The sequence below is a fragment of the Sceloporus undulatus genome, chromosome 3, assembly GCF_019175285.1.
Source record: "Sceloporus undulatus isolate JIND9_A2432 ecotype Alabama chromosome 3, SceUnd_v1.1, whole genome shotgun sequence".
Taxonomy (NCBI): Eukaryota; Metazoa; Chordata; class Lepidosauria; order Squamata; family Phrynosomatidae; genus Sceloporus; species Sceloporus undulatus.
This window is the reverse complement of record NC_056524.1, coordinates 149293524-149307604: the sequence shown is the minus strand read 5'-3', so window position 1 is coordinate 149307604 and position 14081 is coordinate 149293524. Positions and strand designations below refer to the sequence as shown.

Sequence of the window (14081 nt, the reverse complement as noted above, 5' to 3'; positions counted from 1 at the left end):
GAAAAACGGTGGACTAAAGTTAATACACGGTTACTGGAAAAAGTTTCCTACACCGTCAATTTTTGTAATGGACAAAAGAAATCACACTTCTTTTATGAGGACTGGTTAACTCGTTCATTATGTTAGCTTTACTTCACATTTGCCCAGACCACCATCAGGAATTGCTGACTTATGGAGAAACACTTTCTGCTTGAACACAACCCTCAGTGAACTTTTATTAGAATGTGGACAGAGTCTCTCTCTATATATATAACTTGAAACAGTCCTACTGGTAAGTCATCTTTTTGGAGTGATTTGTTTCCTCCAAGTGCTTTGAGAGCAGTGTCTTGTTTGCACTCTTCTCTGATAATGCCCCTGGTTTCAGTCCAGAATTCTGACTGTGCCACAATTCACTCTCAATTTCACTTTTGAATAAAAAAATGGAACATTTCATCTTCTGCTTTCATTGTTTTCTGGATTATTATAAAAGTAAAACTTTTGATTTTATTTTTCTTATCAATCAGTCAGTCAGTCATAATTTATTATAGTCCACAGACCCAAAATTTACACATTCAATCAAAATATACATATCATCAAATATCCCAAATTAAAATTGTCCACAATAATACAAGAGTCGCAGAAGTTGCTAAACCTTACTCTAACTCAATTCTATTTTTCTTCTTATTCATTTTAGCTCTCACTGGGCATAAAACTCTGAAATTTTAAATTGAGTGTTTTATCAGCAACTTACAGGTACAGACTACTCCTTGCTTCCTTCAGCCTGCCTTGCCACAGGAGAGCAATTTACAGAGCCTCACTGTCACAGATGCAATGAACGCCACAGAGCCAAACACAAAATTTTGCTTAATATACAAGTACTCGTGGAAGTCAGAAATACTGCTGAAAAATGAAAAATAAACCTACAATTGCTTAAAGCTAATTTCTGGGAGTTATACAAAACAGGTAGTCAGAGAACAAAAAAATGAAAAGCTATATTTTCATATTACTATATAAACCTTTCAGGAACGTACCTATCTCTTTCTGTTTGATATGATGTGGCTCTCAGAATTCAAGAGAAGAACACCCCAAGTCCATTAAATTACCACAAAGTGCAACAAAATACAAAAAATACAAAAGAGCTATGCTTTTATTGGCCAACAAAATGCAGAAAATATGTCATGGAAGCTTTTGAAGCTTCACTAAACTCATTCATTTAATGTGTGTAATCTAGTTGGGACTAGCAATCTGATATATAATATAAACCATTATTTCTAAACTCAAAAATTGGATGTCAGACACAACATCTGATGGCATGGACTAGTGGCCAGTTTTAGAAGGTAACATGTAAGCAAATGTGTAGTAGCCTTGATGCTTTCAGATTTTGCAGCCATTCAACTGTTCATAGAAAAATGCTAAATATTTCTAAATAAATACAGACGAGTGAAATATGGAATACCCTTTAGTTTCCAATATGAGCTCATAAAGTGCCACATACTAAAACACAAAGAAATTACAGGTCCGGAACCTGGCATTCCTGAATATTTTGATTCTAAGATTATTTGTGTAATACAGCGGCAGTCATAACTGAAGGCTTACATTGTGTATCCGGAAAAGACAGAGGGCTACAACATGGGCACACCATTTGGCCCCAGCTCCACAAGTGCAGCTACACGAGGTGATCCTGCATCTGTCAAACATCACTGCCACGTTGTATGCTCCTTTTGGCGGCACCATCTGGGGAGGAACCACTGTAGCACTCAGGTGGAAACCTGTTGGAGATCAGGCCAAAGGTTACTATCTAGCATGCAAACAAGGGGATACAGTGTTCTATAATCACAAAAGGAGAGCTACTACAACTCAAACCTATGACGAACAGACCAATTATACCAAAACACCACCATCTACAATAGTAAAACCTCATTGTTTCAATCAAAGTTTAAGTCCCATATTTTAGTGGGCTACAACAGGTTCAAATCAGTAAAAATAACCTTTCAAGAAAAGAATGTTTAACAGGATAGGTTTGTATTTTGTCTAGGAGATCCCCATTAGAGTTTAAAATTAGATAGCTTCTTACTGACCATTCTTTATACATTCTTGAAGGCACTTTAAGACTGTATACACATTCACTGGACAGGTTTGCGTGAGGGGACTGTAACTTAATACAAACTTTGGCCTGTTTCTACACAACCCTATTTCAACAGTACTATTTATAAGATGGCCAGAGTTCCTTCTACAGAAGGATGTCTGGTTTTTACCTAAGGACAAATCAGGATTTGTGCAAAAAGAAATTAAACAGAGTTTAAGTTCTACTTTCATCTACAAGGGAAGAGTTGAGAGAGAGGAGGCAGTTTTGCTCATGCACACAGTGCTAAACTTGGGCTGGGAAATCCACAGCGTTCCAGATGCTGATGAATTAAACCATGCTACTTGGCAGTCCTGGGCAACTTCAGTGAATTTGCTGCAAGTTGCAATAATACTCCTCTAGTTGCTGACAAAATTCAGGAGCAGGCTACGGCAACAGGTATGAGAATTGTGCAGCCCTAAGAAAACCCTATGAAATTAATAGAGTCATCATAAGTAGACAGGCAACATGAAGGCACATACATATTCCTGCCAGATGCTGGTGGACCACAATTCCCAGCATTCCTTACCTTTGATACGGTTGGCAAAAACTGCTAGGTGCAATTCTACATCTGGAGGGCTGCATCACATTGACCCTCTCACTGTACCGAAATCATTATAAACCATTTAAATGCTTGCTTTGAGTGGGTGTTTTCCAGGTTGTCAATGAAATGAGGTGGCATATATTGCCACTGAAGTTTGGTGGCAAGGTTTTTCAAGACACCTTGAGGGAATATAAAAATGGCCTTGGGAACTGAATGCAGCCCACTGACGATGCATTTTCCACCCCTGATTTAGCAGTCAAATATATGCAAATCAAGCCATTCTCTCAACAGCTCTGGTGAATTTGAACAGGGCAGACACTCAGGCTGGCAGAATTTGAAAGTTTTTCCAAGTTGCCTGATAAATCCAGAAATGACATTTTCTCCCACTGTCATGCAATGGCTTACACTGCTCATTGTCCAATTCACACCTAGTATTTACAGGAAGCAGCTATTTTCCATCCCTAGAAGATTCTTTCCTCACTAAATAAGGCTATTAAGAACTCAATATGTGTAATTTCCAGAATGCCATGATAAGTATAACAAGCTCTAATTCTAGGGATATCAGGTTTCTAGATAGTCCAATGTAAAGCAACAGAACAATTTTTGCCTGTAAACGTGAGAAGCAATTGTACTCATACCACTGTGGGATTTTTGAGAAAAAATGTAACTACTAGTATAGTGCACAAACAGGACTCCAACCATTGCCTTCTATGGTTCCAAGTATCATACCAAAACATATCTTTTAGATTGTAAGTCTGAGGGCAAAATAATAATTGTAAGCCACTCTGATAGCCTTTAGGGCTGAAGGGCAGGGTATAAATGCCATAAATAAATAGATAAATAAATAATATCTGAAATAGGACTTTCCACTTCCACCTTTCAGCTAGAGTATCATACTTTTGAGAGTTCCCCTACTAGACTGCAATCCAGTAAGTGTCATATGCTCCCATGAATGGTAATCCTCATTGTTCCTTACTATGGAGAACTGAGTAGTAGAAATGAGAGGCCCTCCATGCTTCTATTGGAAGCAGTTTCCCTCTCAGACTAGGACTAAGTTTAACACATTTTTGAAGGCTCCACATGCGACAGTGAAGGAACATGGCAAAGAGGCTGCTGATACAAAAGGCAAACAGGAAAACAAAATATCAGTATATTTTGTCTTTTAGTAGTGCTTTCTTAAGAATGGACAGCTGATACCTGGGTAACTAAACATTATTTTGAATATTCTTGTGTTTATTTAAAATATCTACATCCCCATCTCTTATTTGTAGTTACTTAAATCATGGCTAAAACCAATATGAAACAGAATAAATACAATATAAAAATGCATCACTAACACTGCAATAAAACGAGCAAGAAAAAACAACAACAAAGATTGAAACACATCAGCAGAAATTCAGATCCCCATTTTTAAAGCTGTACAAATAGTTGTGTCTTCAAAAGATGTCTACAAGCCAGAGATGAGATCTTAGAAAATCCTCTCTCACTAGAAAACAAGAGATACTTTCAATGGTAGGTTGGCCATACCACCCTAACCTATGAAACAAAGGGCTTGAATGGAAAATAATTGTACTGATGAATAGAATCAACGACTGTATGGAAAATATATGAAAGAAATAGAAAATTTATTAGTACATTGTAATGGTGGACAGTTCCAAGTTATGTGAGAACACTACTACATTCAGACAACTATGTTTGGCATAATGTCTGAGCTGAGAAGCCTCAGTTAAGAGCAGTCTCGTCTTCTGAAGGCTACAGCATCAAGAGACAACTTTACATATGCCATTATTCTTCTGTATGCTTGAAGCTCAAACAGCTATTTGGATTACAAAACACAATTAGTGAACAAACAAATATATGGCAAATATCAATACATTAATGTTATTATACAATAACTGTAATATGTGTACTAAGGTAATAATGAAGCTATACATGCAGGTATAAGATAACAAATAACAACAATGAAAGGGCTGGTAAGTACCTGTTTTTTGAGAATACTGTAATAACAAAACTGTTTTTAAAAATTCCAAAGCTATTGGTAGTAATTTTTTAGTTATAGCAAAGCTTCCTTTCTAGATCCAGCCATCAACTGATACCTGTAGTGATTTCACTTTTCTGCCAAACTGGGAGAAGATCTCTAGAGGATCCAGCCCTTCATACCACTGTGTGACAGACACAGGTAAATGAGTCTTTCCCCAGCTCCTTCCCACCAGACCCTGCAATTCCAAATGGGTGCTGCAACATGCATCTCCAAGCAGCTGAAACAGGGTAAATACTAAGGCAGTACAGTTGCACAGAAACCTCAACTCAAAAACCTTTCATCCTAAACTTTTTTCCCAAGAGGAATTTTAATATCTGAGCGAAAATGTCGTTCAGCTTGAATTCAAGGTTGTCAGATGAAAAGTTCATACCTATCTGCAAGGGGTCCTTAACAGCCCTCATCCGGAAGAGCTGTTCACCTCTCTGGAACTCATCTGCACTGCCATTTGCCAGGCAGGAGTATAGCCTAAGAAAAGCAAATCACTCTGTTATAAAAGCATTCCTCAGTGGAAGCAAGTAGCAATGCATTTTTCTTAAAATAGCGAACCAGGGTACGCCAATCTAAATCAACCATGTTGTGTGTATGTGTGTGTATGTGTGTGTGCAGATTCGAGAGGTGCATGTTCATTTCTTTAAATAGAAAGACAGTGCTAGGATGACATGAAAGGGGGAATAGGCCAGCTGTGACTTTTAACAGATCAGATGAAGACAGAATTTCATCAGATGCCACTTGTCAAAGCCTGCATGACAAGAGGCATCTACCCAAACTCCTTCCTCAACTGAAGAAAAGGAGGCCTATCCTCTCTTTTATCTTGTCAATCTACTGACAAATATAGATGGGCATGTATGGTTAAAAAGTAAGACCAGTGTTCCAAATTGTAAATGTTTGTAGACAGTGAGAATTCTTGCACAAAGAAATGTACCAAGAATCAACCCAAATCTGAAATCTCAGCATTTTCCATTCCACTTGTAGGAGGATGGATTCACATTGCAAATTTGTTTATGCTGTATCTCACAAGAAACTGACTGGGCACTTGTGAAAACCAGACACATTAACATACAGTTGTGTGTGTGTGTATCACTTTTTCTAAAATGTTTGTCTCAATAAAGTCAAAAGAATACAATGAAACAATCAATAAACTCGGACTGCATCTATACTGTACTACATTTGCACTGCACCTGAAGAAGTGGGTTTATATCCATGAAAGCCCATGCTAAAATAAAACCTAATCAGTTTTAAAGGTACTGTTACATTCCTTTCCCCCCTCCCTCTCCCATACCCCCTTTTAAAAATGGAAGTTTTAACAACGTGGCATAAGGTTGCTGAGGAATGAGTTAAGCTGAAATCCCTAGGCAAAAAATTATAGAGTTTGGATGTCACCATGGAAGAGATCTTTTCCCAACCAGATAGTGGTTTGACAGAGACAGGAAAGCTACTATCATATGAACATACCAGAAGGCACTGGCATGAGAGAAGGCATTCCTTCTGTTATCCTAACCCCTGATATAGTTTTAAAGACAATGGTTTAGAATTAGCTACAAAATAAACTAGGATGCCAATGCAACTGTTTCAGCAGAAGAATTACATGATTTCAGTACACAATCTATTCAGCAATCTAGCCTGTCCATTTTGAACATGCTACATTTTTGGACAGTTTTTAAAAGCAGCTCCACAAAAAGCATATTCAAGTAGTTGGCCCTCCAAATTTGCAACTTTGACTTTTGCAGGTTTGATTATTCACAGATTTGATTCTTATGTTCTCTCTAGGTCCTCCAATGCAAACTCTATGGACAACTTCATGCTGGAGGACCTAGAGATTCCAAGAGAGAATACTTATCTAGGCATTTGCTCTCCAGTGCGATTCTCTGCCCAACTTCTGGCAGAGGTTATCCACTGAGTTGCACTGGAGGACCTGGAGATTCCTTGAGAGATGTTCTCTTAGGTTTAAAAAATCAGTGTTTTTTTATTTGTAGTTTTTCCACATTGACAGGTGTGCTGCATGGTTAGCCCCAGCAAATGTGGAGGGCCCACTGTACTTCACTAATGCTATAACTAAGATGTCACTATGCCTACATCTTACTTTTCTAAAAATTGGCATAGCTAGTGCATCAGCCTCAGTTCAACAGAGCAACAATTGGATTTAATGATTGTTAACACTTGGTCTTTGACACCAGAGGTCCATGATGCACACCCAACCAGCATTTTCAAAGAGAACACTCTGCTGTTTCATCCAGCATATGCTGAAAAGAGTATGTTCCTTTGGAACCACTGGACCTGTCACCACCTTTTAATATCAGCAAACATGATATTCTTCTGGACTATCTCTCTTGGATGGACTTGGAGGCAGTATTCTAAAGTAGTTCTGTCTAGAACTATTACAGGTCTAGAAAGTGGTTCTAGGAGATTCTTGTTCAATGCCCAGATCATAACATCCCTCTGAGCTCTATTGTGTATCCCAAGCTCTTAAATATTTACTTGAAACCACTAGAAATGTTTATTCAGAGATTTGAAGTATGTTGATGACACCCAACTCTTCTACTCCTTTTCATCCAAATCTAAGGAAACTGTTTCAGTTCTAAACCGCTGCCTGGAATCAATAGTGAACTGGAGAAGAACAAACAAACTGAAACTTAACAAGCCCTGGTGGCACAGTGGTTAAATGCCTGTACTGCAGCCACTCACTCAAACCATAAGGTTGCGAGTTCAATACCAGCGAAAGGGCTCAAGCTTGACTCAGGCTTGCATCCTTCCGAAGAGGTCGCTAAAATGAGTACCCAGATTATTAGGGGCAATAAGCTTACACTTTGTAAACTGCTTAGACACTGTTAGTTCAGTATGAAGCGGTATATAAATGAAGCTGTTTGTTTGCTTTGTTTGTTTTAATCCAAACAAGAGAGCAGTAGTCTTGCCCAGTCAAAAGAAAAATAAAGTAACAGGGATTCAAATCCTGAATGGGATTACACTTCCTCTGGAGCTTGGGTGTATTGCTGGAGTCAGCCCTGAGCCTAGATTCCCAGTGGTGGTTGTGAGGCCATTCTTCAAGATGTATGATCTGGCCTTTTGGGTTACTGTAACACATTCTACACCTGGCTGCATCTGAAGAAAGTTCAAATACGCTGAAAGCATACGCTGAAAGATGCACCGGAAGAAGGCTCCATTTGTCCCAGAAGGAATAATGTTGCACACACCTGTGGCATGCGTGCTCCATGCCACCACACACTGCCACGTGCACAAGCCCCATTCATTCTAATGGGACGCAAGCATACACGGGATTCCCCTTACACAGGGAGGTCCGGAACGGATCCCGCATAAGGGAAGGGATCACTGTACTAAAGAAAAAAACAATAGTAGTTGAGTGCAGAAAGAAAATACATAATAAATAATAAAGAAAGTTTAAGAAACAAGAGCTAGTTCTGTTAGGTAGTGAGGAAGTTAGAATGGAAAATCAAGGACAGGGAGAGTTAAAGAGGAAAAGTAGGAAGAATGTTAGAAGAATGCAGAAGAGGGTTTGAGTAAGTGGAAGAAGGTATGAGGAAGTTGGTAAAGGAGGGAGATGTGGGTGGATGAGTGGACGGAGAAGGAAAGGAGGTGAAGGAGGAGGGGAGTATGTAGGGAACAATATGGAAGAGGTAATATATATGGAGTGTGTATGTGTATGGAAATAAATTTGAGGATAAGAGAATATGAGACTGTAAACAAGTATATCAACAAGAGTGTACTCATGTACAAGTTGAAATCATGTATAGGTCAAGGGTTTCAGGGTCAAAATCCTGGGTTTTGATATGACCCGGTAAAACTTAGGGGGCAAGGGTAAAACTTAGGGGGCTATAAGGAAGGATGGAAAGGGGGAAATACCACTTCCGTCCCGCCCTCTCCTTCTCTGAACCTCTCCCAACTAATTCTCAGGTGCTGGAGGAGAAGTTTTAACATTGGATTGAGAAAGGAAGCAAGTGGATTTAAATGGAGAGTTGTTTCCATAGGAAGCAAGGTCTTGCAAAATGGACTGGAGAGATGGTTTTATATGGATAAATTTTTTGATAGGAAGCCAGGTCTGTGAAAAGGGACCAGAGAGAGAAGCAAGTGGATTTAAATGTGGAGATTTTTCCACAGGAAGCCAGGTCTTCCTAACCTCTCATGGGGTTTTCTTTGCAAGATTTGTTCAGAGGGGGTTGGCCTTTTGCCTTCCTCTGTGGCTAAGAGAATGTGACTTGTCACCCAGTGGGTTTCCATGGCTGAGTGGAGATTTGAATTCTGGTCTCCAGAGTTGTTGTCCAACACTCAAACAAATATACCATGCTGGGACCCAAAAATCACACAAAAAACTACCCAGTATTACTGCTATTTAACATGCAAGTTCCCTTGCTGCAGCCCAGCTACATCAATTTTGTCATGAGACAAAATAGTAATAATTTCCAGCATTCTGCATAGTACTGGGATAGAGGTACCAGTGGTACAAAACAACTTAACCTACCTTGGCTAGGTATTTTTCTATTTATGACCAACCAGACACAGAAGCATGCTGAGTGAAATGATACACCATCAGATCACTATCTAATCAGTTTTTAAAAATCACACATTTATAAATGTTGGAAAGCTGGGGTTCAAGAATAAACTTTTTATTATATCTGGAGGTCTTGTGATAAAGCGAAAAGGTGCTGGAGATTAATACAAATGACAATGCACTCTCTTTCTAAGTAAAAGTGAACTAAGATCAGAGTTGTTTTTGTTGGGCATATGAAAGAAGAAATTACAGGATGTAAATTATAAAGTGATGTATTATATAATAATAGTACCAGAAATGTTGTTTGTTTACTGGAAGGAGAGTGGATTGCTAAAAGTGTTTGAATTGGCTGAGAAGGATAAAATAGCAACTTTAATCAAAGGAAAAACCTTTGGACAAGTTTTAAAAAGACTGGAACTCATTTTTGTCCTACATGAAGAAGAAACATGGGAAGATTATGACTACGGATACTGGGAAATAAAGCGATTTTATTTTATTTTTTAGGTCAAAAGCAATATATATAATTTAATATTAGTTGAGAATTGATACAGACTAAGTGTATTATTTTCAGGCTTGGAATGTGGGAAGTCAATATAGTTTTTGTAAGTTTTGTTAAGTAGGCTTATGTCTTGGGAGTTTTTTAGTTTAGTTTATAGTAAGAGAGGTTTTAGGAGGGTTGGGAGATAAAGAAGATTAATTGGTTTTATGCTTTTAGTATAGTTTAAGAAGGTGCTTTTGTATTACACATTATAGCCTGTGTGTAATTGAGTTACTGTTCTATTTGATAATGTATTCTTATGTTTTAAAGCATAATTTTTTTAAAAAAAATAATTAATTAAAAAAATTCCCATTAACTTAAAATTAGCCTGTTCCTGCTTAGCTCTGAGCAATGAAATACTAGCCTAAACAGGAAAATCTAACTGCTCTGGATTTTTTTTAAAATCTAAATGTACTTACACTATTTGTTACTGTTATAGGCCTTCAAGTCAGCTCCAATTTATGGCGACCCTATCAGAGTGTTTTCTTGGCAAACTTTCTTCATAAGAGATTTGTCATTGCCTTCCTGTAAGGAAGGCTGTGAGGTGTGATTTTCCCCATAGTCACCCAAGGGATTTTCACGGCTGTGTGAGGAGTCAGACCTTTGTCTCAAAATCCTAATCCAACACTCAAACCACTATACCATGTGGGTTCACATTTAAATCATATCAGATTGCCAATTTCACTAACCGTAAACATAAGATACTGCAAGCAGATTACCAGGCTTGTAAGATAAGTAAAAATGATTTTAAAGAGAGGAGAAATGCCAAACTAAGAAGATACTACCTGATGTCTTCTTCATTCTCGGGAAAGCTCCAAAAAGCAATACGAAGCTGCAGCTGTTCAGGAACTGGTGGGTAAACTTTCTCCACCACTTCAAATGGAATGTGAAATGCCACCTGTTTTGCAGAAAGCTCCACCAATGGAATCACCAGCCCATCTAAAACAATATAGAATATTATATAAAGTTATCTGAATTGTTAAAACAGCATTCAATCATAATATGAATTATGCTCTTAGAAGGACTTTCCTAGTTCTCTTCAAAATGCACAAAGCTCTTTGGAGCCTAGCTAGTTTATGGCTAATATCTAGAATCAATTCAGTAATATACCAAGCCCATAACTCCCAAAAGATGGCACCATATTTGCCCCCCTTTGTATTTAATAACTACTTAGCTCAGAAAAGATTCAGCCAGTGTAGTTTCTTCCAACATCACTATCAGGGAGTCACACTTGACAGATTTTGCGTACCCACTAAAGACTAGGCCCCACTTTTTTGTCCAAATTGCAAGACATGCCAAAGTGATGAAAGGAGGAAACAAATAAAAACCTATCAGTCAGAAGACAAGCAGCTGTAGCTAATTCAGTATGTATGAATGTGAGAGAGAAAACATTCATTTTTATGAGAGAGAAAACATTCATTTTTATGAGGTTACACAGATTTTACCTAGAAAGTTTTTGGATAAAAAACTTAATTTTGATTAAAAAAATCATTTTTTTAAAAAAAATTAAAAATGGCTATCTAATTTTGAAAAATCTGTTTTTAATGTGAATATCATCAGTTTTATCTACTCTGCATAACATATCAAGTACAAAAAAGTAATGAGTAAAATGGAGATGAATAATATGGCTGCTAATTTCCAGGTCAGAGACAATATTTTGTATGTTACTACTTTTTAAAAAACTGAAATGTAATACTAATGCTCTATGAGAAACATGAAAATGACCATAACTGAATTGTTGGCGAACTAACAATTAAATGTTAATAATCTGATGAAGGGGACTATTATGAAGTTTTCCCCTCAAGACATTTTCATTTAGAAAACACAGAACTACTAGTACTCTGTAAAACTAATGTTCATATATGTCACCAATCTTTGTTTGCAAATGCAGTTTTGTCCCAGTTGAATTCCACAGTGATGCAACAAAGACAAAGAAAATTCTTCAAATAAACTGTTGTCGTTTTTAAAGGACACTATGCTTGTGTAACAAATTCAGTATCTAACATACTTCCAAATACATACAGATCAGTTTAGAGATGTAATTCCTGGATATATAATAAATAATAATAAATAAAAGTTTTATTTATATGCCGCCCTTCCTCCGATCAGGGCGGCTCACAACATACTAAAACATACAAAGTTAAAAACACAGCTAAAACAAAACAGCAGTAAAATGCCCCATAGCCCAGCCTCTTGGCCACGGAAGAGGAGGGAGGCCCACAGGATATTTATTTATTCGGGGAATGCCTGCTGGAATAGGAAGGTTTTGAGATCCTTCCTAAATTGGGCCAGGGTAGAGGACGAGCGGAGCTCGGTGGGCAGCGCGTTCCAAAGGGCTGGGGCAGCTATGGAGTAGGTCCTCCGAGTCGTGGAGACTAACCTAGCCCCAGGCACCTTCAGTAGCTGCTGCCCAGACGTTCTGAGGGTGCGAGGCGGAATGTACGGGCTCCTCCAAAGTGGGTCCTACGTCTTGATTCTTGGCTCCTCCAAAGTGGGTCCTACGTCTGCTTCAGGCTTTCCATTTTTTGGCACAACTTTGTGCTGGTAAGTGTGTGGGACTAGGACTTAAAAGATTCAAGTTTCAGTCCCCTATAAGATATTAAACTCATTGGGTGACTTTGCACTAGTCTCTCTCAGCTTGATTTAGTGGGAGTATTGTGAAGATAAAGGGAGGATGAGATTGCAAATATGTGCACTGGTCTGAGCTCCTTGGAGAAAAGGGACGATATAAATATATGTAATTGTTGAGTTTGCATGAACAGCCATGCCTAATGAGTAGGGAAACCGATGCTGTTTATAAAGCTTTATTTGTTCAGAATTTGTTTAGTATTTGTATAAATCAGTGCTGAGACCTGAGGAAAAGCAGCAACCTATTCAGAATAGCTTTAAGAAATCTCAATACAGGTTGAGCCTCCCTTACCCAGAATTCCAAAACACTTCAAAAACCAAAACTGTTTTCATGGGTGGCTGAAATAGTGAAACCTTTGCTTTCTGATGGTTCAGTGTTCACTAACTTTGTTTCATACACAAAATTATTTAAAATATTGTATGAAATTACCATCAGAATATGTGTATAAGGTATATATGAAACAAATGAATTTGGTGTTCAGACTTGGGTCCCATCTCCAAGATACCTCAGTGTGTGTGTGTGTGTATGCAAATATAGGTATTACCAAAAAAAAATCCCAAGCCCCTCTGGTCCCAAACATTTTAGATATAGGAGACTCAACCTATACCCTATGTTTTACCTAGAACTGCAACATTTTGCTATTCTGCAGGGCCATTCAGACTACCTTTTGTACTAAATTGTAACCCGGATTAAAAGTGGGAAGTTCCCATTCCCTGTTTTAACACATCAGGATCAGGGTCTTGCACACCGGATCAAGGGGAAATTCCCCTTAGAGCGGATTTTCCAAAAGTAGATTATTTCCTGTTCTTTTTGGAAAACCCATTTCTTCCCGGCTGCTGGAAAATGTGAACTTGGCCCTAGTCATGATCGGGTCACGTTAGGGGAGGAATTTAGGTCAGAGGGTGGGCAGTGGGCAGAACTTGCCTCCCCTCTCGCAAGCAACTTTCTCTCTCTCTCTCTCTCTCTCTCTCTCTCTCTCTCTCTCCATCTCTCTCTCTTTTTTGTAATTTTTATTTTGACAGATTATGCGAATGCTTGTGCTACAGGTTCATACATATTGATAGAATGTCTGCTTGTGCTACATTTCCCTTTCGTTTGCTTGCTGCCTGCACGGCACTTTGCAAGTACTGTATCATTTTTTAAAAATTATTTTGTGTGTGTGTGTGACAGAATATGCGAATGCTTGTGCTACATATGTTTCCCTGTCAATTTGGCAAATTGATACAATGTGTGAATGCTTCTGATACATATGTGTGGGAAAAGGAGGGAAAGCAAGAGGATGCAAAACAGGAGAGATTGCATTCTGGGATGGGAAACAGAGGGAAAGTAAGAGGATACAAAGGAGGAGAGGAGAGATTGCATTGTGGGATGGGAAATGGAGGGAAAGCAAGAGGATGCAAAGAAGGAGAGATTGCATGCTGGGATGGGAAACAGAGGGAAAGTAAGAGGATACAAAGGAGGAGAGGAGAGATTGCATTGTGGGATGGGAAATGGAGGGAAAGCAAGAGGATGCAAAGAAGGAGAGATTGCATGCTGGGATGGGAAACAGAGGGAAAGTAAGAGGTTGCAAAGGAGGAAAGAAGGAGAGATTGCATTGTAGGATGGGAAATGGAGGGAAAGCAAGAGGATGCAAAGGAGGAGAGAAGGAGAAATTGCATTGTAGGATGGGAAATGGAGGGGAAGCTAGAGGATGCAAAGGAGAAGGAGAGATTGCATTCTGGGATGGC

General features: G+C 38.6%; 1 protein-coding gene across 1 annotated transcript in view; it reads right to left on the bottom strand.

Moving 5' to 3' along the window:
* The window catches only part of ZSWIM8 (zinc finger SWIM-type containing 8), a 73693-nt gene that overhangs the window by 54850 nt on the left and 4762 nt on the right, over positions 1-14081 (bottom strand). Inside the window, exons 2-4 of the mRNA XM_042459698.1 lie at positions 10511-10664; positions 5057-5151; positions 1576-1748 (exon numbers count right to left, since the gene is read on the bottom strand). Coding sequence (XP_042315632.1) covers positions 1576-1748; positions 5057-5151; positions 10511-10664 — 422 coding nt within the window. The remainder of the gene's footprint in view (positions 1-1575; positions 1749-5056; positions 5152-10510; positions 10665-14081) is intronic.